At 40.9% G+C, this 25,080-nt stretch overlaps 1 protein-coding gene across 4 annotated transcripts in view; it reads left to right on the plus strand.

Moving 5' to 3' along the window:
- Window positions 1-25,080, plus strand: part of SGPP2 (sphingosine-1-phosphate phosphatase 2) — a 186,546-nt gene that overhangs the window by 70,014 nt on the left and 91,452 nt on the right. For 2 of the 4 annotated variants that reach the window (XM_029616591.1, XM_029616592.1), the window contains exon 3: window positions 2,702-2,860. The exons of 1 other annotated variant lie outside the window; for it this stretch is intronic. In XM_029616591.1, coding sequence (XP_029472451.1) covers window positions 2,702-2,860 — 159 coding nt within the window. Of the gene's footprint in view, window positions 1-2,701; window positions 2,861-5,568; window positions 5,643-25,080 lie in introns of those variants that run through there. One more of the 4 variants, XM_029616595.1, reaches the window with a different exon arrangement.

Here is a 25,080-nt window from a genome sequence, read left to right on the forward strand (position 1 = left end):
TGCTCCTTGCCATGTGTGTGTCCGTGTCTCCTCTCCTCTCCTCTCTCTCCTCTCTCTCTGTCTCCTGTTGTTTGAAGTGTGAGAGAGAGAGTGGCAGGAAGCCGTGTTTAGAAGTAGCAGGTCCCCAGTGCTGCTCTCCTGTCAGCAGGGCCAGGGCAGGACTTGAAGTGTATGGGGGTGGGGAGCAAGGATTGAAGTTAGGTGGTGAAGGGAGGATGAAAAGTACAAGTAAGGCTGCAGTTGGTGGCCTGAGTGAAACTGATAACTTTTCACCAGTGGGTAGGGATCACCAATATCAGTTTTTGCACAGAGCGCCAACTGGCCCAGATGCCATGTTGAAAAACACTTACTGGCTGATTCAGGCATGCACTTGTGCTGGGACTGGGAGGTAACCGTGTTCTGTGCAGTGACTGAGCTAGATGGAAAAGGGAGGATTGAAAATAGGGGAATGAAGGCCCAGAGCTTAATTTGTAGCAGAGCCAGCAGTGCAGCTCCGATATGACTCCTGATTTGCTCAATGGAGCTCTTCGTGGTGTTAGCTAGGTGAGAGCAGCGGCAGAAGCAGCATCTTCTACGTGTGTGCAGATCCCCTGAGCGTGCTCATTGGCCCCATGCTAACCCCACATCCTTCTCCCCCTCCCATGGTGCTTCCTGCCTGTAAAGGAAACCCTGGAGGGGGAAAGAGTTTGCGAGTGCACGCAGGACTCATCGGTCTCCATTGCAGCTATGAGGAGCAGAGGTGAGCGGGGAGGGAGGCCTGAGGGTGTCTGATCATCTGTGACCTTGCCCTGCTGCTGTGCCCGTGGCTGGGCCTCTTTCTGACATGGGCCAAGGGGGTTCCCCTTCCTTTCCATCCTCATGGCCGCGTTCTGCCAGTGTGGTCCAGGAAATTCCTCCCCCCCCCCCCCCACCACCACCTTTTTACATTTGGTGGCCGCCCTCTGCTGCTGCTGCTGCTGCGTCTTGGTGATCCCTCTCCATAAAGCATATGTGCAACTGCATGAGAGAGAAACAGGGCCGTTCACCCCTAACCCTGGTCCTTCCCCTACTAACCCCCCCCCCCCAAAAAAAAAAACAGTTCCATTTCATTTTGTGTCTACAAATTAAGCCCAGGCTGAAAGCCCAAGGGATCAGAAGAGACTGCTGCTTGCCATGCAGAGTAGACAAAGAAAGTAGCTGGAGTGGAGCAGCCTGTCCTGAGAATACAGAGCAAGTCAGCCTCGTACTCTCGTGTGTCCTGGTCTAATCTGTTTTATGCTCTGATACTTGGGAAAACTCCCCACTTCTACATACAGAAAAGTGCCAGGGTCTTTATTTTTTATTTATTTTATTTAACAACTTTTTTATACATCATAACGGTTTACAAAGAACTTAAGAGAAAAATACAGTGAACAGGGGGGTGGGGGAGAAGCAAAAACAAAGGAGGTAACAAGGCAAGGCAGAAGGTGCAACTGGTTAAATGATTGAAAATAACAAGAAGAAGAATAAAAGAATAGTCCTTAACATAATGATATAATAATAATAATTAACATGGTGGAGTGATTGAAAGGAGGTGCTGGAAGACCTATGCTGGCAATGCCTCCTTAAATAGCCAGGTCTTTAGCTTTTTCCTAAATTTGTAAAGGCCAGGCTCGGTGCGGAGTTCAGTGGGAAGCGCATTCCAACGGGTGGGTCCTGCAATCGAAAGAGCTCGCTCCCTCGTGGAGGTGAGGTGAGCGTTTTTGAGGGAGGGGGGTGTGGAGGGTAGCTTTGTGGGTTGTTCTAGTGGGGCGATTGTGGAGGATGAAACGCAGTGGCTCTTCAAGCCAGTTGTGGTTGTATAATGTTTTGTGGATAATGAGAAGGGTTTTGTAGAGGATACGTGAGGGTATAGGGAGCCAGTGAAGTTCTTTGAGGACTGGGGTTATATGGTCGGATTTGCGGGAATTAGTGAGGGTTCTGGCTACCACTGGAATATCCCGCAATAATACCGTGTATAATCAAAATCTGAATAATTTCTACTGCTGTGTTAGTGCCCACTTTAGGATAAAATCTACCTTGAGACCTAAACAAAATTTAATGTTAATTTGGTTGGTTCTGTTTTTCCTGAAGCCAGAGATATGGGGTGGAAAATTCCAAGTCTAAAAATTCATGGTTTCATAAAATTCATTGGTATCTATGACTGGATGCCAATGCAGTATTAGACAAGCTTGGGGATTTCAAGCTTTGAATTTGTTTCAATATAACAATTAAACCAATTTGAGCCTCTCTATTGAATGTATTTTCCCCCTCTAATCAAATATTAATCTAATCAAACTTAGCTACTTGGAAAAACTTTGATAGATACAGTGTGGGAAATTAATGTGCTAGGGGGCAGGGTTTCTTTATTTTACTAAGTACAGTATATAGCTCACAAATCTATTTAGGACATGAGAAAAATTTGCATTGTAATATGTTCTGAGAGAAAAATGTGTGTAAGTTTAATGCAAATGAGAGAGAATTTGCATAGGAGAATTTTCGAGAAAAAACTTTCAATTCAAAGTTTTTCTGAAAACCCACAAACTTGCCGGAAGCTAGGCATCCTATTAGGATAAACTGTCCTTGCACCTGTGCCGTTGCTCCACTGCCTTCGTACCGTGCATCATGTTGTACAAAACTGTTTCTTTGGCAGGTTTTGCTTACAGTCAATGAAACTTTTTAATTTTTTTTATTTTTTTTTAAGGATCATGCACCAAAGTATATAGTTAAGAATTATTTTCTTTACTATCTGTTCCGGTTCGCTGCTGCTTTGGGCCAGGAAATTTTCTACATCACCTTCTTACCGTTCACCTTCTGGAATATTGACCCCTATGTAGCCAGGAGGCTAATAAATGTATGGGTGGTAAGTACTCATATTCCAATACTAATCACTGTGGGTGTATTTAATTGGCATCATTCTTAATATTGTTATCTGATTTTAATATTACTGTATATATCCTGAAGGTAAAGACTATCTTATTCCATATACCTGATACTGCAGTTCTGTTTCTAAGTGGAGCAAAATTATGGTAGAACTAAAAGGTTTTATAGAATATGGAGAGATATGCTCCAGGAATACTACATTTGATTTTTTTATTTTTTTTTTTTAATTAACCAGCAGCAAAGAAATTCCCTAATGTCAATCAAATCTTCTGTAAAGATGTTTTAATAAATAAGATAGAGGTAAAGCCCAATAGCTTTTTGTTGCTTTATTCCACCCATGATTCTGCATGTACAAATGAACTAGAGACAGCCTGGCTTTCTCTTAGGAGAATAAGATTCAGACCCAGCATGTAGACTAGTGATGAATGAGCTTCTCTCACTGCTCCCATAAACCAGTCCAAGTATAGCAGACCTCACTTTTGCGATCATACACCCTAAGTCTGAAAGCTAATTGAGTACTTGGTCAGTAATATTACACAGAATGTTGTAAATATGATTTCCCTTTTTCTTAGAATGCTGATCCCCCTTCTACACAGCAATTTGTATCCTTCATACTTAGCAAGGTTTGAAATGTTGTTTAATTATAACTTCATCATCCTGCAGAACAGTCCAGACAAGTGTTTGTCCTTCTTGCCAGCAGATGGAGACAGAGGACAAGTTCTCTGACAATATTGTCCCTGTATATAATGTGGTGTAGCAGGGAAGGTGTCGGTAGTCTTCTGCCACCAGTAGGAGGTAGGAAGGCAGGATCAGTAGGAAAGAAGGAAAGGCCAGGTGGTGGGCTAGTTCCTCTGAGGTTGGCTGGGGCTGTGTCAGGGGAGCTCCAGTGGGAGGACAGCCAGGCTTGGACTACACTTCCTCTCTTGAAGGCAGTCAAGAAGTGCAGATTCCTGCATTTCCCAAAAAATGGGAGATCTCTCTCTTAAGGGAAAAAAAAAGGGGGGGGGGCGACTCAAGCTTCGGCAGCATGATCCAGGAGCCTGAGGCAGGTGGCAACAGACTGGGCCCTCTTTTGCTCCCGTTCAAGGAGACCTCAGGTATGGAGAGAGTAAGAAAGTGTGGCGGGGGGTGGGGCTAAATGCATTGTAAGCATTCCCAGCTTCTTTTGTAAAACCTGCAACAAGCAGGAAGGGAAACCGGCTCAGCTACATAAGGAGGCAAACCAAGCAGAGCAGCATGACCTTCCCATGCTACCTTTTCCCACTCTGTTGGAGCTGGACTCCCAGGCAGCAGACCATTCTCAGTAGGGATGTGAATCGTTTTTTGACGATTTAAAATATCGTCCGATATTTTTTTAAATCGTCATTAATCGTTAAAGAGTGCGATACAATAGAAATTCCACCGATTTATTGTGAAAAAATCATTAATCGGGTTAGTACACACTAACGGGAGTTAGGACACAACATAAAAACCCACCCTGACCCTTTAAAACCGCTCCCTTAGCCTCCACCACCCTCCCGACCCCCCCCCCCCCCCAAAATGTTTTAAAATTACCTGGTGGTCCAGTGGGCCCCGGGAGCAATCTCCCGCTCTTGGGCCGTCGGCTGCCACCAATAAAAATGGCGCCGATAGCCCTTTGCCCTTACCATGTGACAGGTTAACCGTGCCATTGGCCGGCCCCTGTCACATGGTAGGAGCACTGGATGGCCGGCACCATTTTTAAAGATGGCGTCGGCCGTCCAGTCACCTTGGGATCTAAATTTGATCCTGAAGGCACTGGTATAGGCATCATTGAACCTTTCAAGAAGGCTTTGATTAAAGACCTTACTCTAAAAACAGTATTCTTGGTAGCAATCTGCTAAGCAAGAAGAAACTCTGAGCTACAAGCAGATCATGCGGAGATCTGTATCTGTCCTTCTCTAGGGAAAAGGTTACAATTAGGACAGTACCCTCTTTTCTCATAAAGGTAGCATCAGACTTCCATCTGAATCAAGTTGTTTCTTTACCAGGGTTCAGAAAAAGAGACTGTCTAGGCAGTAAGAAAGATCTGATTACTGGATGTTTGAAGGATACTTTTGAGATACCCAGAGATTACCAACCAATTCAGAAAGTCAGACAGACTGTTCATGTTTTGTAGGAACCCACAAAGGCCAAGCGGCCTCCAAAGCTTCTATCACTCAGTGGATATTTAACATGGAGAACTTTCCAGGGTTTGGGAGGTTCTGGTAGGTAGGTCCAAGGTTGGAATGACTAGGAATTCCTTCCCCAAAAAGGAGAAGTGTTGGGAGGATGTCATAAAAAGCGCTTCCACAAACACTTGGGAGGAGTTGTGATTTTGGATTTACTGTGGAGGAGTGGAGGGCTGAGATCATGAGTCAAGAGGCCATTGGCTGCTGAGGCTGAGATTAGCAGCCTGGAAGAATACTTAGTGGTTTTAGGAAGTGGTGTGAATTGAGGAAGGGTTCCTGGAAGAAGAGCATTTCTCTTTTTTTCTGCCTTGGAAAGTCTACAGTTTGAGAATTCTTCAAGCAAAAAGAAACTGAGATCTGGTTTGCCTTTTGTTTGGCCTTATGCTACTGAAGGTGACTTTTCTACTATTTTGCTTTGCTTTGGATTTTATTTTGGGGGTTTTTATTCTGTTTTTGGAAAAACAATTTGGTGTGGACCTCCGTGTTTTTTGATTTCCAGACTCCCCTTGGGCCTCCCAGTTTTGCTGGTCCCTGTGGATTTGAACTCTGGTTTTGCTGGTTCCAAGGCTGCAGGTAAGGTTTTTCCACCACTGCAGCCATCGAAGGTGATTCCAATGAAAGGGGGGTTACAATTAGAATCTGTTTTCTTATTCTGTTTGAGAAGGTGAAGTTTCCTGTAGAACATAAAATGAAACTGGATGAATCTTGGGTTTTATTCAAATTAAGGACATATTTTAGAAGTTTGAAAAATCAAATGTTCTTTTCATGTGCGTCATAACTTTTCAGAAGTCCTTCTAGCAACAATTCACGTCCTTGTATCAACTGAAATCTTTAATGTTGGGTCACTATAACTGAAGTTTCTCCCCTAGTTCCTAGCAATTTCTAGGACAAGTCATGCACAGATCAATGGCTAGAAAGGTCTATAGTTCATGCAGTGTGTTTGCCATTTGTAATATCATAAACCAGATGGACATTTATCTTTGATGACCATAAATTCAGGAGAATTAATAACTGTTTATCTGCCATGCACAGTATACTATTGACACTTTTTCTTAGGCTCTCCTGTACTTAATTGAAGATATTGAGTCAAACTGATTTTAAAATCTTTTTTTTCAAATGGATTTAATAAGAACCTTAATATCACAAAGGAGCCCTCCTTTTATAATCTTGTAAAAAAAATAATAATAATAATTTGAGTGGCCAGAATTTCCTTCTGATGAGCCTTGGGGCTTCATCTAAGAGGACTGTTCTGGGGTCAGTCTCTTAATTTGCTCTTCTTTCTATGGAAAGACTGCTCCTGAAATAGAAAGCTAAGTAATTAACTTTGCATTGCTGTAAAAGGCTTGCATGGCCCAAGGAGGTACTTTCACAAAGAACACTCATCAAAGAAAATGCCTGGGAGTAATTGAAGGAGCCTCTAGTGAAATATTTAACTCGTGGTCTGGAGGAGATAGGCTTTTATGCATCCATGACCTCATTGAACGCTGGCGACTCAAAATCCAGATCAAACACTTTATTTATTAAAAAAAAAAAATATTTATCTGCCTGTAGTGTATCACCATGCTAGGCGATGTACAACATAAAATATTAAAATACAAAGTCAATAAAATAAAACATTTAACACAAAAATTAAAATCATACAATAAAAGACTAGTTTGCTATTTACAACAAACAGACTCCTGATGGTTTCCCGAAAGCCTCTGAAAGAACAATGCTTTTAAGTTTATGAAATACAGTGATGTCATCTAACTCTCTCTTAGGAGCCAATATTTATTTATTTATTTATTTATTTATTTAACATTTTTATATACCGGGATTCATACAGAATTTGCATATCATCTCGGTTTACATTGTAACTGAAAACAACAAGCATGAAGGAATGCAAGTTACATAGAACAGGGTAATAAACTTGGAAAACAGATTACATGGGTAAAATAACTTAGTACATGGGTAAATTAACATGGGTATAATAACTTAGGGAAAAAATATAATTTATATATATATATAATAAGACCCATGCTGATTTTTCTGTGCAGATTTTTTGGGCACATGCAGCAAAATCTAGCACAAGCACGGGATGTAATAACTGCCACCTATGCTAATTAGGTACATGCATAAAATCCATGCACACCAAACATATGCACCATAATGTGTGCAGTAATGCGCACTAATTGCCCTGTGTAGTAAAATGTGCAGACATCCACAAAGAAACCCACGTGGACACCCATCAGTGTGTGAACCCCTGAGATTGATTCTCGGGGAGAAAGCGTTTCTTTTTCAAATAAATGAATAAATTAGTCGTCCAGAATTTGATGTGAAGGTGGGTAGAGCAATATCTAACCTTTCATGCTGGACTATGACCGCCAGCAAGAGCCTGAAATGCAGATCGGTGATTCTGCCTCACTGAGAAGCTGCCTTCTCTCCACCCATACCGTCCGCCGCTTGGCTAACCCGCAAAAGTATAAAAAACAAAACAAAACCGGTCTTCACACCACTTTCACTTACCTCCTGCCCTGACCCAGGCGCTAAAAACCCACATTAAAAAAACTCGCACTAACCCGATCTCCCTGCTAGCGCAGCTCCCTGCTTTGCCTGTAAATAGATAATCTTTATTTTTATTTTATTTTATTTATTTAGACATTTTATATTCCATTCCATTTATAGATCACAATGGTTTACAAAGTGACATACACAATTAACAGCCAAATATGGATTGGTTACAGAGGTGGTATGCAAAGGCAGGCATTTATCTATCAAATTCAATTTTCTAGTAATTTATCTAGAACAAAAAGCAGAGAGTTTGGATGATGAAAATACGAAGTTATCGTTTTCACGTTAGTCGCTCATCTTATATAACTTCTTACAAAAAAAGACCTGACATAAGCTCATGTTTCGATGGCCAATGTCTCCTGCCTCAGGGGTAACGTAATCACAATGGTAGACGTTGAATAAATCCTTCAAAAAGCTATAAATACCTATTCTAGACCATGGCAATCCTGAATCACTCCAAGGGCTGTCACAAACAGCAGGCAATCTATCTCAACACTGTCCCTGACTGCTGTCACCACCTGCGCCCCATGGAGGACTTATTCAGCGTCTACCATTGTGATTACCATTACCCTTGAGGCAGGTGACATTGGCCATCGAAACATGAGCTCATGTCGGGTCTTTTTTTGCAAGAAGTTATATAAGATGAGCGGCTAATGGTGACTATATAAGTTGAGTTCATTTTTCATTCATTTTTGGTAGTTCTTTGTTTTATGATTTAATTAATGGGGTATTGTTAGTGGAATTGTTTAAGTGATTAAGGGAGGTTTTCATAGCTCATAAGTAATAGTCAGTATTGTTAAGAGGGTTGAGATAGGCATAAAGGCTAAGATTAATGAACTGGCAGATGAATGAGAATATTAAAGTACACTTCTGATACAGCTTGAGGCCCATTGCATGGCGAGAGGCAGTGGATGTAAACTTCAACACATCTTTTTTTTTTTTTTTTCTGATGCCTAATTCTTTATAAGTAATTGCATTAATGTATTCATTCATGTATTATTTTTAGATTTTTTGCTTTTCCCTTGTTTGTAATTTGGTTGCGTTAATTAGTCGAGGGTTTTCTGCTTTTGGGTTGTTTGCAGTTTTTTAGTGCCATAAGAGGTGCTTGGAGTTTATCAGCTAACAGAGGCTGCTCCAACATTGTAACTGACAAATTCAATTGGACTAAAACTAGGCTTATTCTGTTTATTAGATCTTTCTCTCAGGATCTTAGGACAATTTAAGGAACCTTGTAATCATTTGGTAAAATGTTTTCCTCTTGGCCATAAACAGTTGTATATAATTGCTTCTGGCACTTTGAAAAAGCAAATGGGGGACAAATGTTTTCCCCCACTCTTTTTCAGCCTGACGCATTAGCCTATTACTGGCAAGAAGAGCAGAGTGAACCCTGGGATGTTGGTACTCTAACCCTTTAGTCTTCTAAGGGGTAGCCTTGTTTTTAACATTAGACAAAACATGATGAAAGGAATGGGTTAGGCAGTCTGCTGATGTAAAGTCAACTTGTTTTTAACCCGCTTCCATTCAGTTTTAAAAATAGGGTCAACTGGACCAGAAACAGATTTGGTAAATGTCCCAATAGATTTGTTTAAAACAATAGCATTTGGAATATGTAAATTAAATGAAATAAGAAAGTAGTTTGACCATGAAATTGGCTGTTCAGCGATATTTGATGTTACATTATTATTTATAAAATCAGAGACTAGAGTTTGGTCAAGTGTATGCGCCCCTCCATGTTTTGCTGAGGTAATCAGCAGCTTAAAATGTAAAGCATGTAGGAAGTCTAAATATTCCTGATAAATCCTCTTTGGCCTGCAATCTAAATTAGTATTCATATCCCTAATAATTAATACTTTGTTAGTATGCAGCAATAGAAACATTAAATTCAAAACAGAATGTTAAATCCTGTGCACAATACTGGGTGGGCAGTAGAGAAGCATAATAAACCATCCATTTAATTTCACAACTAAATTCTCACAGCCATTACCAGTGGGCAACGGGCATAGGGTATGATTGCACTATGGGAAGACCTGTAAAATATCAAGACACCCCTACCCTTCCTACCATCTCTCCCTTGAAGGTAAGAGTACCCTGTGGGGAAATTCAAATTCAATAATGGGATATCAGTATCAGAAAATCATGTTTTGGTTAAAAGCAATAGGTCCAGTGATGCATCAGCTAGATAACCTGTAATATCAAATTTCTTTCTAAGAGCAAAATCGTATACTTACATCACTAACAGGTTCCAAGTAGGATTCAAAACCACACAAGAGGGGATTTTAGAGAAGGCACCGCGATACAGGCCCCTATCTTGAAACAGGGGGAAATGATCTAGCATTCCTACCTTGCCGAATAAGAATTGTAATAGCACCTCCCCATTAGGGATGTGCATTCGTTTTGAACGAATGCGCAATCCGCAACATTTAGGTCCCTATTCGTTGCATTCGTGGGGTTCCGAAACGTATGGCGAACCCCCACGAATGCAACGTATCACTAACGAATAAAACCCCCACCCTCCTGACGCCCCCAAGACTTGCCAAAAGTCCCTAGTGGTCCAGCGGGGGTCCTGGAGCGATCTCCTGCACTCAGGCCGTCGGCTGCCGGTATTCAAAATGGCGCCGATAGCCTTTGCCCTTACTAGGTCACAGGGGCTACCGGTGCCATTGGTCGGCCCCTGTCACATGGTAGGAGAACAAGCATTGCTCCTACCATGTGACAGGGACCGACCAATGGCACCGGTAGCCCCTGTGCATTGCTCCTACCATGTGACAGGGGCCGACCAATGGCACCGGTAGCCCCTGTGACCTAGTAAGGGCAAAGGCTATCGGCGCCATTTTGAATACCGGCAGCCGACGGCCTGAGTGCAGGACAATGCTCCAGTTCCCCTGCTGGACCACCAGGGACTCTTGGCAAGTCTTGGGGGCGTCAGGAGGGTGGGGGGTTGTAATTAATTAAATTTAAAGGGTTGGGATAGGGGTTTTTTTGTTGTTGTTTTTTTTAACTTTAATGGGAAACTAATGCCATACGTAACTAATGGATGAACTGGGGTCCCCCGCAAACGGATGTAATGGATTTGGGTCCCTACGAATACTGAATCAAACGTATCCGTCCCTGCTGCACATCCCTAAAGCAATCACACAAGCCAATCAAGAATCGATCCACGTTGTGAGTGAAGGGGTTCGCTGGCAGCCTTCTGGATGGCATGCCTGCCCTTGGGGGGCCATCATTATAAGAAACTCAGAGGGCCACCGCTGATGATGCCGGAGGTAAGGGGTGGAGCTTCCTGGCTCCTCTGTACTATTTGTGCCTGTTTGGAGAAAGAGAGCTCTGTCAATAAGGCTCAGGAGCACAGCAGGAAGTAAAGTGCAGCATGTGATAGCAGCATTGATTTAAGGAGCCAGCTGAGAGTCCTTTCAAGCAGCCCCATGGACAAATGCTGAATGATGGCAGAGGCAGGGGATGGAGCTTCCTGGTTCCTTTATGTGACGTGTGTCTGGTGGGAGAGAGAGCTCAGTCAGTAAGGCTCAAGAGCATCAAATACAGCGAACAGGAATGTGACCTCAAGGAAGAAATGTCTGCATATTGCTTCACATTGGACACTGCTTTTATCCTAGGAACTGAAATTGGCTTCAAAGCTGTTCAGTGAAAAAGTGATCTTTTCCCAAAGGAAGCCATCCATTCCTTCAAATCTAAAACAAAAATTCTCTCTTGAAATGTTCACTCCAAAGTTTTGTCTCCCTGTGGACATAATATATCACATGGGCGTAGTACAAATAAAGATCAACCAATGCACAGAAATTCCATCATACTTAAACCAAGTTGAAATCCACTGCAAATTGTTTCCACATCTCTAGTCAGAACATCCTGCGATCACCATTACCTGGCGATTAGAAAGATGATTTTCTGCTTCACCTCTGTCAGGCATTGCATAAGGTGTAACCAGTGGAAAATGGACTGTCTGTGGACAGTCCATTAGACGAGCCATTTCGATTGGTTAATATAGTGCTAAGTTAGAATCGTACACAGCACCAGGGAAGAAAAGTCAGGAAAATGCTATGTGGTACAGCCTTGAGAAAAGGCAAGATTTGGAAAAAAATATTATGTTTTAATGAACTACTGCTCTGCTTATGGGAATTTCTTCTGTATCCAGACTCTAAAGAAGGTAATCTCCATCAGGTCAAGGTTAAAGAGTGGGTTTCCCCAACACAGGAAACTGCCTTGGCTTGCTTATTGTTCTGAGATTGCTTTTTACTGCTGTGGGCACTCTGTGGAAAGTGAAAAGACCAGTGCAGATTTGTAGTAAATAGTTCTCCTGTCAGTCTCCCAGTCATTATGTCCCTTGGGTTTTATGTTCCCAATCTGGTAAATTAGCATGGAAGCCCATCAAAACCACATGAAAACCAAAATATGTTAACTTTCTCTTTGAATAATTGTTGTAGATTAATTTACTGGCACAGCCAATTGCATTTGCCCAGACTGTGGAACTGTGAGAATGTGTTCTGGTATTAATTAACATGTAATCTGGCTGGTCAGGAAAGCTGCCATGATGAAGATATTTGAGTTCCTAATTTGTAATTGTAGTAATTAAACTAATTCTGTCCCTCAAAGTATAGTTGCCAGTAAAAAAAAAAAAAAAAAAGACACCTAATGAATACTAGCAGTATAGGTGAATTGTAAATTCAAATTGCAGGTATTTAGCAGTGTGAAAAACTGTTGCAAAGTTGTGATATCACATGACCATAACACAGATCTAGTCAATGTATCACTTCTACAGTTTCACAAACTCTCTCTCTACAAACATTGAGGCAACCAAATTGATTGCTATTCTCCCACATAAATGTATGATGACATCAGGGGGCCATAGAAGCCCCCATTGCCATCCCCTTGAACTGTTTATCAGTCATCAAAACTAAAAACTACATTTTGTAAAGCTACAGTAGCCAATTCATATAAAAAATCAGTTTGAACTTTTATTGGATCCAAGCTTATGTCTAATACTTTCTGCAAAGTATTAATGGAATAGTATTGAGATATTTGTACATAAAGAGGCTATGTCAAGTCATCATCAACAAATTAAGGATTGGTTCGGAATATGGGATACATATAATTTTAATTTTAAATAAAAAAAAAAAAAAAGATTGCACATTGTATTTAATTGAAACCAATGATTATTTAAAAAAAAAAAAAAAAAAGGCATAGCAATCAACAGTTGCCTCATGAGCTGTTGCGATTATAATGAGCTCAAAAAATGATGGTCCTTATATTTAAGTCAGCCAGTGTGGGTGACGACATGTTGAAGAATGTTTCTTTTATTGGTGAAAACCATTGCGTGGAGTTTGTGGTTTAGCCGTCTTTATTTACCACGAGACTGTTTTTGTGACTCTGCCTCTCTTTCTTTGGAAAGTAAGTTGAGAATTATAGTTGAATTTTCTTTGTATGTGATTTTAATGTGACATCGACGTAGCCCCTGAAGCAGGCGTTGAGATGCCGAAACACTGGCAGTGTCAGGCATAATACGTTTATTCAAACATAATGTTGCTGTCTTTAAGTTGTGAAACACTACTATTCAACAACAATCACCACAGTTTTCTTGCTGGGAGCTTGTGGAAATCACTACATCCTTTGGTCAAGATAAGTTGTTTTGTTCAACTATGCTAAGATGTTAAGAGGACATAGATCTGGACTGATTTAATATGTTGTAAAATACATTAAACAAAATGTGTGCTTGGAATAATTCAATATTAAACTGTGCTGGAAAGCTCATTTTTGTCAACATAGATGGTATATGATTATATGCTGTGTGCTGCAAGTGTTTTCTTTGGTGGAAGAGCACTTTTTATGAAACCAATTTAAATTTGCCCTAAGAAGTATCAAGATTTCTCCTTAGAGACGAGTTTTTTAATTTATACACATTTTTATTTTTTTGTTTTAGTTATTAGGAGTGTGCATCCAAAACATTTTGTTTGGATTTTGTAATTTTCAGCCAGTGCAATATCAAGCGTAAAAAAAAAACATGCATCCAAAGTGGACGCACATTTTTTGAACTCACACAGATCCACCTCTCCTGGGCACTCGATTCTATATGCAAATGAGCTGCGCTACAAGGGACATGCAATGGATAATTTGTGTATCCTTGGCGCTCTGCATCAGGCACCCAGAGAAGTGGCTGTGCGTCCACAACAGCCTGGCCAGAGCTCCCTCCCCACCCCCCAGCAGGGCTGTTCCTGATTGGTCCTCTTCACTGAAAAGTGTCATTGAAAGGACCAATCCCTAAAAGGGGATTGGTCCTTTCACTGACATGTGATATTGAATGGACCAATCGGAAGTAAGTGTAGCAGTGAATAAAGTAATATTAAGTGCCCTGTGTGTGCAGGTTACCAGAAAGGAAATCAGTTTATGAACGTCCGTTTTATCTGGCAGCAGCTAATTTACTGGCACAGTAGGCAGACACAATATACATTGCCCTGAGCGTGAATATTGTGGGTGTATATTGTGTGACCCCCCCCCCCCCCCCAATTTTTTTTTTTTTTTAATCAAGACGTTGTTTTTTTTTGCACGGTGCTGCTTTCTGTGGTTCTTCCTACTTAATATTGCGACAATACTAAGTAGGAGGAACCACAGAAAAGCAGTTTTTTTTTGTTTTTATGTTGAGCTCTTCACATGCAAGAAGACTTGCGCCTGCTCTGGGCAGGCATAAAATTTGATGGGTTAAAAATTATGCCTCAGGCGCACAGGAATGTTTTGCATCGCGGGGTAATAGCTAATAGCCTCATCTACATGGAATTTACATGTGATGAGTGCTATTAGCTACACGCGAGTTTGGACATGCGTTTTGGATGCGCTGATTCCCTTATTGCATGGGGATTATGGATGCACGTTAACCTGTGAGCTAGGCTCAGCACACGATATTGCATCGGCCTGCATGTTTAGATTTTGTCATTTTTCTTTTAATGTTTTTTTGTTATTGCACACTAAAACTTGTTAATGGTTTGTGTGTGTTAAAATGTTTTAGCACATGTTAAAACTTTTAATGCAGACTAAATGAAATGAAAGAAATGACACATTCCTAATTTGTGTTTAGAACACATAAGAACATAAGAAATTGCCATACTGGGATAGACCAAGGGTCCATCAAGCCCAGCATCCTGTTTCCAACAGTGGCCAATCCAGGGCATAAGAACCTGGCAAGTACCCAAAAACTAAGTATATCCCATGCTACTGATGCTAGTAATAGCAGTGGCTATTTTCTAACTTGAACTGGAGATGCCTTGGAAATAAATAGGGTCATTCATCAAAATGTGTTATGGTGTTAACGCATGCGTTATGAACAATAACTCTTGGTGCGAATGCAAATTTTTTGGAGGAGCGGGATCAGGGAGGAGTTTGGGTAGGTACCCTGTTATAGAGTCCATCAAGCTAGGGTGAGAGAACACAGTAGAAATTTCCTCACGCCAAATGTTGTCTGATCTTCACAGAGGTGTACTGTGCTGTTCGTACATCTCACTCTACATGAGCAACTGGCCCCTAAACCACCACCAACACCTCACCTCAACCTTTTAGATGGCCCTCCTATAGAGACATAAATACTTCATCCCGCTCCCTCTCCTTAGCGCAAGATGTGAAAAATAGGGATTAGCAAGTTACCATATGGTGTGGTAATTCTAAAATTTCCCTAAACACGCCCCTTTTTTCTTAACGCAGGCATTCGTTAATAACTCATTTTGATGAATTTAGGGGTAATGGATTAGAGTCAAGTTCCTGAGGGGCCAGAAGCAGGTTTGAAGAGTACCTAAAATATGTGAACTAGCTGTAAGTTATATTCAGTGTGTGCAGATAGCCTGAAACCAGGCCCAGGAGGACTGGTGTTTGACACCTCAGTTGATTTTGAAAATTGTGTAGGGTTCACACTAATTTTCCTTGTCTTTATTTAGCCATTATTAACTGTAAATGGCATAATTTGGAAATCAGGATAATAGGGTTTGTACGACTCAAAGATTTTTTTAATACTGTCTTACAACTGCCATGACATGAATAGATGGAGCACCAAATTTGCACTTAGAATTCCCACCATTATCATCTGAAAATTTACTCTCTTGCTGACAGCACTCTCTCTTTCAGCAGAGCTCTAACCCAGCTGGCTGTTCTTTTTGATCAGACTTAATCCACATCCGCCCAGCTCAGGATCAGTTTCCCCCCTCACCACCTCCCCCATGCTTATTTAGTTTCTTATGTGGGATGTTAGAAGCAAGAGATTCATTTTTAAAAAACTTTTTTCAACCAGTAAATTATCTGAAAAACCAGTAAATTATCTGAAACACAAAAATTTTGAAGTAATGTATGTTATGAGCTGTGTTAGGCTGGAAGACCTGGAAATATGGCTAAGGAATGGGGCTGTCTTGCAAAGTTTTCACGAGGTTTGGTCTAACTTCTGTGTGCCACATAATCTAAGTCATGTTTTTTCTAAATGGAATGGAAATGTAGATATAGAGAGAGAGAGATATATAGATATATGTTATGCTTTTATATTGGCATTGATTAAAATAAGAAATTCAGACTTTAAATAGATTTTCTTCCCAATCATTATTCTCTAGCAGCCAGCTTAATGCCCCCGAGGTTAATGCTCTGTAGTCTTGATCTCTGATGCGGGCTCTAGCTTTTTCAGGCAATGTTTGTCAGGCTGCTGAATCGGCACTCACCCACACAACTGTGAAGTGGAAGGAGAGACAATCAACTACTGCTCCTTTGGCAACACCTGCTGGCCATCCAAAGTGCCTGCAACGCTCAGCTTTTGAAGGGGAATCAATGGGAACTTTCTAAACTACCGGAAACAGGTCGTTACCTTACCTGCCCTTTTCTGGAAAAATGGCCATGGGTGTTTTAGCACAGAAACTGTGGACTCCTAAAAGTCTGACATTCTGTGTTTAGCATAGGTACCTCTGTGAGCTATCCTTGTATATTTAAATTAATAATTTTTTCTTCTGAGAAGTTTAGCTCTATGCAATAGAATAAAATGTCATTCTAGTGATAAAATGCATCAGGATGTTTTTGCATCATTCTTGTTGAGGAATTTTGTTGCTGTACATAGAAAAATGAAATATTTGTTGCTCTTATATAGAATGTCAGATAATTAATTAGGCAAGACTGAAAAGTCTTTATCATGGATAAATCATTCTGAAAATCTTACCTTTTTATCCATAGGTCTTCCTAGACAAAAGATAATAGCATAGTAAATGATAGCAGATGATAAACAAAATGGCTTACCATCGTGCCCAATTGAGATTCGTCCACTTCGAGTAAATGCATGTGCAAACTCTCATATGCAACCCTACGCCAATTCCCCCATTTCCTACCACTGTATATACTCCTGTCCAAAACATTCCCAAAATCTGCTACTGTGAACAACGAAAAGGTTGGGTTGAATTATCACGTCTTCCTGCGATTGTTCAAGCAAAGCAGAAGGTATCTGAAAGTTCTGTCTTGCTGTTTCTTGATCAGGTTTTGGAGCTCCATCCCCCCTGCTACACCCCACAATCATACATCACACCATAGTAAAGGGCAGGAAGGTTTCAATGAGGATTTGTATAATTTCTCTCATAGATTTCTCAACTTTCCTGTGCTGAGGAAATATAAGATTTTTGATCTTAGAGGTGTTCTACAACTTGCTCAGTTTTCCCATGGAAAATTAGGTCATTTTTTACTGTTGCATTACACACCAGGGTAATGAGACCCGCTCCTTGACCCCTCCCAAACACTGATCATTCGTCAAATTGATACTGTTGTGAATCTTCAATTTAAATGTGATCTCTGAAATAATAGTGCATAAATGGCTTTCTAGGCATAGTTGCAGTCCCCTGGAATGTGCCATTTTGCAGCCTTGGGAATCTGACTCCTTAGTAAACTCACAACAGCAGGCCTAACTTGTTTACTGCCCAGTGCTCCATTACTAAAATCATGGCACTAAAGGTAGCAACAACTTTTACGTTCTCTCCTCCAACAGTGCATGCTTTCCCATCATTAGGATTGGCAAATGCTTCACAACAGCATGCAGAGTAACTTTGCTAGTGGTGGTGAGGAGAGGGTGGAGGTTTGAGCTTGCAAAATTAGTAGTGTTTAGGGTCAGAGTTGCAGAATGCTCTCGCAAGGAAAGTTACCCCAAAGATGGTTCTGATTCCTCACCAGTTACTGATTATTGCATATGTTTCTCCAGGATTGGGAGAAGAAATTCCAAATTGTCCCCTTATGTTTCTCCATCTTAAAAGTCCAAATATTGGAAAGGAAAAGACTGAGTAAGCAGAACTCAAGCAGTCAAGTGTGTTTGAGCTTCAGTCATCTTAGATCCCTGAATGTGTATATTGAGCCCCAATGGAATCTCTACTAAAGAAGGTATGGCTCGGTAATTAGATCAAAGCAGTGTAGAGTGGAGGAAGGTACCAACTGTGTCACGGCACCCTCTGTAGAGGCTGCTGTGCTGGTTTGCCCGGATTGCATAGAAGCAAGTGACCCCTAGTGTCTATGTAGATTTTTAGTTTGCTTTTAGAGAGAGGAAGGAGTGTTTCATTTGTTCTTTACTCTGAAAAATTAAGGCCCAAAGCCTTAGCTAGGAGTTTGGTTGATGGTACTCAACTAGCGATTTTTACTTAAGTCGATTTTTGTTTGCGAAGAAGTTTTTATCCATCCTCCCCACCAAGAGAGGAATGGAAGTTTTTCAGAGATCCTAGTACCATTTAGTCTAAATTGTTCTCTTGCCCATCCAGGAAATGTGGAGGAAGAAGGAGAGGTGGCACTCCTATGGTGTTTAACTAGAGGAGAGTCAAGGAGGTACCTAACCAGTACAACCGAGAAGGAGAGGAGAGGAAAAGTTGGAGAATTCAAATCAATCATTTGGAGACCGGGCATTTGAAATGAGAATTTAAATTAGGAAGAGGACCCTGTATACCCCCAAACCTCAGAGAGGCTTCAAATTCCAACCAAGAATAAGGAAAGGGACACCAAGGATTGGATCAAGAGATTTACAGAACCACAGATTAATTTGTTTGTCTTGCTCTATGGTGATTTACTGGAAGAGACTTGTAACACAAACCATATTACAAGTTTGAAAAGCTTCATCAATAAAGTTGTGTTGCAACACCAGCTTTGTGTGTAACTTACTTCTTGGCACTCATTACAGAGACAAAAGATTGCTTGGAGGTTATCCTCCCCTCCCCTCCTCCATGGAGAATCCTGTAGATCTGGGGCTGAGTAATGTATGAAGGAGACTTAACCCTAATATTGAATGTGCGCTCTGTGACTCTTACAAACTACCCCATTCCAAGAGTTGCATGTGTTTTAATAGCAAACGGCCAAATGCCTCAGAAAGGGGAAAAGATAAGTAACTGACTAAGTAGATACGTTTGTAATTGACTGTCAAGTGCATTACCATTAAGGCCCTGGGAAAACTCCTTTTTTGCTAGGGACAGTGAAGGTTAGAAAGTTGTGGAAGTGAGAGAATGTACCATTCATCTGCAGCCTCTCCCTTTGAGGGTGCTGGAATGGCCATCCCCCTAGGAAAGGGTTTTTCTTTTTTTTTTTTGTTTTGTTTTTAAAGCAGCTCTCTACACAGAGACTGTGGCCAGGCCCTTATGGTTTGCTAGCAGTTAGGTAGTGAGGAGCATTTTCTGCATTGGATTTTCCAGGCCCAATCAGAGGAGCCAGGCACACCCTGCCTGGGAATCCTGATACGGGTCGGGAGGGTATTTTCCAGTCCACTCACTGGCTGGATGGGACTTTCCCTCTGGATTGTTTTTTCGGGTTTTGTCAAATTTTCTTGGTAGGCGCCTTGTGAGACCCTGGGTACCACCTGGGCTCAGGGCATGGTGAACCCTGTGTCTGGGGCTGCTCTGGTTAGGGAAGAATTGCCCTTCCATACCCTCAGCAAGGACAGAGGAGGTGTTGACTTGCTGCGGGGAGGAACTCCAGTGTTAAGCTTTTGTTGAAAGGGAAAGGACTTAAATTGAGGTATAGGAGGAAGATTTTGGCTGCCCTTTCCTTCCTTCATGGAGCAGGGCGCGCTGCCTGTTTCCAGGGGATCCCTCCCATCTGGGCTCTAAGAGAAATAACAGAAGATCACCTAACCGTGAGTAAGAACAAAGTAAAGATCACTCAGGACACCCATCCAGGATCTTCACCTCCTTGGGAGAGAGAGAGATCTTTACTCTCTGTGCCAAAGACTGTAGTTATCATTTTTCCAGCTTGGAAGGGGTTTTCCACTCAGCCAAAGGGATACCCTGCCCACCTGGGAACTCTAGGTTTTCCTTGGCCTGGTCTTGAGTTATGCAAAGATAGAGGGGAAGACTGTAAAATAAAGGAGAAACATTTTGCAGTGCAGAGGATTTTGTTATTGCTGCCATTCTACATTTGGATTGCCCAACAGTAAAGATATTCCTTTTGGACACCAACCAGGTGACTCCAGCTCGTTTATTGGGCTTAACACTGCGCACACACATTGTGAAAGAGGTAAAGAGAAATGTGCATATCATTCACCCTTAGCACTCCAGGATCTGAAAGTTAAGTCTTTCCCTCCACCCCACAAAGAATCCAGCCCCTGGAAGTAAGAGACAGTGTTCAAGCTAACCTGGTGAGGTTCCAGTCCTGAAGAGTAACACATTTCTTTTATGGCCCCAGCAGGTTGCAGCCTGCCTCCTGGGATGGGGTTACATGTACATTTGGAAAATAGGTATCATTTCATTAATCCACTGAATCACAGTATCCACTTAGAAGCCATCCAAGGAAAAGCAAATCGGGTTTCAGATCAACTTTGAAGAAATTCTCAGTAGAATAGATTGAAGAATATACAAATCAACAATTGATTTCACCTTTTGCTTTGTGGACCCAAGTCGAGTGTAGGCAGGAAGGGGGAAAGTAAGGTTGGAAAGGGTGGTGTTTCAACCTGAAAAAGCTTAACCTCTTCTAGATATAGTGAGGATTTAACTTGACCCATTTTAAAGTTTGCATCATTTTAAAGCTTGTATGAATTGATTACAAAATGGTGTTGCCAGACTGATTTGTGGTAAGTCTCCTCTAATTTTTCTCCTTATATTGGTTGCCGATAGCTGAGAGAGCTAAATGTAAGCTACTGGCTGTTGCTTTCCATTGCATGAGAAGTAATGGTCTGATTAAACTTGACTGGTATATACTTGGGCAGGCTCTTAAGTCATTACAGGGCTTTCAGTTGGTGGCAGCCAAAACTCAAACATTTCTTTTATGTTGCTGTGCTAAACGGGCTTTTATAATTGAAGTTTTGGAATGAATGTCCAAATTTGGCCAGAGCTGAGCTGAACTACTTAATTCTGTAAGCAAAGGCTCATCTGTTACCTAGTGTGACTTGAGGTGATAGATATCAGCAGTGGGAGTTAGGCTTTTATGGAAAGCCAGGAAGGAGTGGAAAAGATGAGGGAACTAGCAAAGCTTGAGGAATGGTCTAAGGTCTGGCAGCTAAGATTTAATGCTAAAAAATGCAGAGTAATGCACTTAGGATGCAAAAAAACCAAGGGAAAGATACAGTATTGGAGGTGAAATCATTCTAAGCACAAAGGAAGAGCGGGATCTGAGGGTAAATGTATCTGATGATATTAAGGTGGCCAAACAGGTAGATAAAGCGACAGCGAAAACCAGAAAGATGCTTGGCTACATAGGGAGAGGAATGGTCAGTAGAAAAAGGGAGGTGATATTGCCCCTGTATAGGTCCCTGGTGAGACCTCATTTGGAATACTGTGCACAATTCTGGAGATTGAACCTTCAAAAGGATATAAACAGGATGGAGTCAGTCCAGAGGGTGGCTACTAAAGTAGTCAGAGGTCTTCATTCTAAAGCATATGGGGGATAGACTTTAAAGATCTAAACATTTACACCCTGGAGGAAAGGCAAGATAGGGGAGATATGATAGAGACATTCAAATATCTCAAAGGTTTCCATGCACAGTAGATGAGTCTTTTTTAATGGAAAGGAGGCTCTGGAACGAGGGGCCATGAGATGAAGCTGAAAGGGGGTAGACTCAGGAGTAATCTTAGGAAATATTTATTTACAGAGGGGTGAAAGAATTTGTGGAACAGCATCCCAGTAAAAGTGGTGAAGTATCTGAATTCAAGAAAGCATGAGCTGAATACAGAGGCTCTATCTCTAAGGAGGTGGTGGGAACTGTGGTGCTTGATTGGTTGGATGGATGGTCCGACTGGATGGGCCATGTGGTCTTTTTCTGCTGTCATGTTTCTATGTCAGCCAGAAAAGGGTTTTATTTGTAGCAAATACAATTTGGGTGTAAGATCTTGGGAAAGGCAAATTTGTATTTGAGTTGTATACTGAAAAGGAAGAAAATGGCAGGAGTTTGGTACTGTAATCTTTTTCTTTTTGTAGTTTGTTTTTATATTGAGTGTTTTCTTGTAAACTGCTTTTGTTGTTTTACTGATTATGAGGCATATACATTTTATTAACATAATACATTTTTATTTTTGGAGCAGAAAGCCAATATTTGACCTTATACACCAGAAACTTCATTTTTTTTTTTTTGTTTGTAATATTTTTATTAACTTTTACACATTTAAAACAAGAACAGAGAATAATGGGCAAAAACATTACAAAGACATAACACAACTACTTCAAAACTCCCCTCCCCTCTCATCTCACCCCCATCATCCGTCCTTGACCCTCTCTTGGCATGTATAGCTTCGCATTATGTATAGCCACATTAGAAGGCACAACATCAAGCTGCAAGCTGAGCTCAGGGCTTAATTCAAGCATCTCCCTTTAAACCATGGTAGATTCCACTCCATTTTTCACTTTTGAGAAGAGAGACTTCACATAAGGTACCCATATTCGGTGCAACTGGCCTCTTGCTTTTTTGGAACTACCTCGGGCCGATGTCATCTCTAATAAGTAAACATCCAGAACAGACATTAACCATGATGACAAAGTTGAGCTGGTCTGATCCAGCCACTGACCAAGTATAAAGATGAAGAGCCACTAGGCATCCCTGTATCAAAAGCAGTCTGTTAACCTGTCCATGGTCTGAAGTCACAGCCACATATCCCAATAGGCAGAATGCTGCATACCAAGTTATTGTTGGTACTTTAAGAGACTCAAAATATGCTTTCACCGATTTGCCAAAACTATTGTACAGGACCACAATCCCATTGACAATGTAGCAGTGATGCAGAGGGATGAGAACATTTCAAGCAATTACCAGAAGAAGCTATTTTTGCTGCAAAGTCCAGAGCAAACTCCTAAAACGAACCTCCCATAATGTGACACATTTCATTGTATGCCAGATCAAAAGATCACAATCAAGAATGTCATCATCTAATAGAATAATCTATAAGACACAAGACCAAATCTTGGCTAAAACAGTCTATATACTATAATTTTGCATATTATGAAGGAACTTGTACATTGCCGAGATAGACATTTGTTTTTTAGACATATGCAACAATCTTTGAAAAGCGCCACTAGTAAGTTTCTCTCCCTGTCATTCAACCCTTTCCCAGTATAGCTATGGATTTGCATATATTTAAGAAAATACAAACTCCTAAGGGATAAATGTTAAATACAGTATTCTTGTGAATGCATTGTACCAAATTGTACATTGATAAAGAGAAATATACTTAATACCCTTGTGAAGAAAACAGTTGAAATTTGTTGTATGTCAAACCTGGTTTAAAATCTGGGTTACCCATCAATAGCAAACAATAGGATCTTTGCCAACTAAACTCCAAATGTTTCTGAATCCAATACCAGCTCTTCCTCACAGCACATGCTAATAGTTATTGCAATATGTAGAATGGTAAATCCCCCATTCTTGGCATGGATTAGGTAAGATAAACAACAAGGACTCATAAATTCCTTTTCTAACCATGCAATTTAATTATCTTCCCCCGCTCCCATCCATTCTCTGTGTTAATATCAAACAACCAAGATTATAAAAGTGCAGATTTGAAAATCCCAAGCTGCCCTCATCTCTGGGCATCATTAAAGTAGCAACATTTAATCTTGCCTTCCTTGATTTCCAAAAGAACTTCATGCAAAGCTTTTGTGACAATCTCAGATCCCCCTCTTGGTATTGTAAAAGGGGACCATCTGCAACTTGTATAAAACTTTGGGAATGAATACCATTTTAACCAAGGCTGGACAATGAAAGAGGGAAGTACTCCCAACTAACTAGTTTTTGTTTAAATTCCTGAAGAAGGAGCTTAAAAATTATAATCAGACCAACACTGAATGTCCCTAAGAACTTTAATGTCTAGGTATTTAATAGTATCAGCTGCCCATATCATGGGGAAATTAGGCCAGGTATCTTTTAAATCACCTGCAATGTCTATAGCCTCAGACTTAAGTAAATTCAACTTCAAGCCTGAAAAAGTGCCAAAAAGAAAAATGCAATTTAAGACATTTTGGAGAGAGACCCGGGTACTGGACAAGATCATCATGTCGTCCATGAGCAACGTAATTTTTTAATGCCTTCTGTCCTATTGGGATGCCGCAAATAGATTTATCTTTAATTTTGCAAATTAAAGGCTCCAGTGATAAAATAAACAGTAGAGAAGACAAGAGGCATCCCTTTCTGATACTCCTACCTAAATTAAAGATAGGAGATGTAGAACCATTAATACATTTATAAGCCTTAGGATTACTATAAAGTAATCTAATCACAGCCATAATGGTGCCTGTAAATCCAAACTTCACCATTGCAGTAAAAAGATAATCCCATTCCACTCGATCGAAAGCTTTTTCTGCATCAAAGCTTACCATTAGAGAATCAAGGAAGTGAAACTTGCTAAAGGTCTCAAGTGCCAGTAACAGGTGCCTGATATTACCACTCAGTCTCCTACCTATCACGAAACCAGATTGCTCTTGTGAGATCAGCAGGGGTAGAATATACTTAATATGGTTGGTGATTAATTTTGGCATATATTTTTATGTCCAAATTTAATAGTGAGATCAGCCTATATGATCCAGGATCAGCCGGATCCTTACCTGGTTTAGGGAGGATTACAATAGCAGCTTCGGCCATTGAGGGGGCGGCAATATCACCACCTCCACCATATGGTTGAATAATGCAGCAAGAGAAGTTGCTAAGGGAACCTGAAGATGCTTATGAAACAAAGAATTTAACCCATCCGGACCTGGTGATTTATGCAATTTCGGACCCTTAATAGCTTGACTTATTTCAGTGTCCGAAAAGGGTCTGTTCAGGGCTTCTAACTGTGTAGATCTTACTAGGGGCAAGGGTAAATTCTGAAGAGACTGTTGGTGGTTTTCCAAGTTTGGGTTCTCAGAATGATATAAAATCTGAAAGAAATCCAGGAACACCATCGTAATTTGCACTGTTGTGATCGCAAAAGACCCATCTTTTTTTCTTAATGCTACTTATAAATTTGGAGGGAGCATGAGCTTTGCATAATCAAGATAGCATTCGGCTTGGTTTAAGAACATAAGA

This window comes from Rhinatrema bivittatum, chromosome 9, assembly GCF_901001135.1.
Source record: "Rhinatrema bivittatum chromosome 9, aRhiBiv1.1, whole genome shotgun sequence".
Taxonomy (NCBI): Eukaryota; Metazoa; Chordata; class Amphibia; order Gymnophiona; family Rhinatrematidae; genus Rhinatrema; species Rhinatrema bivittatum.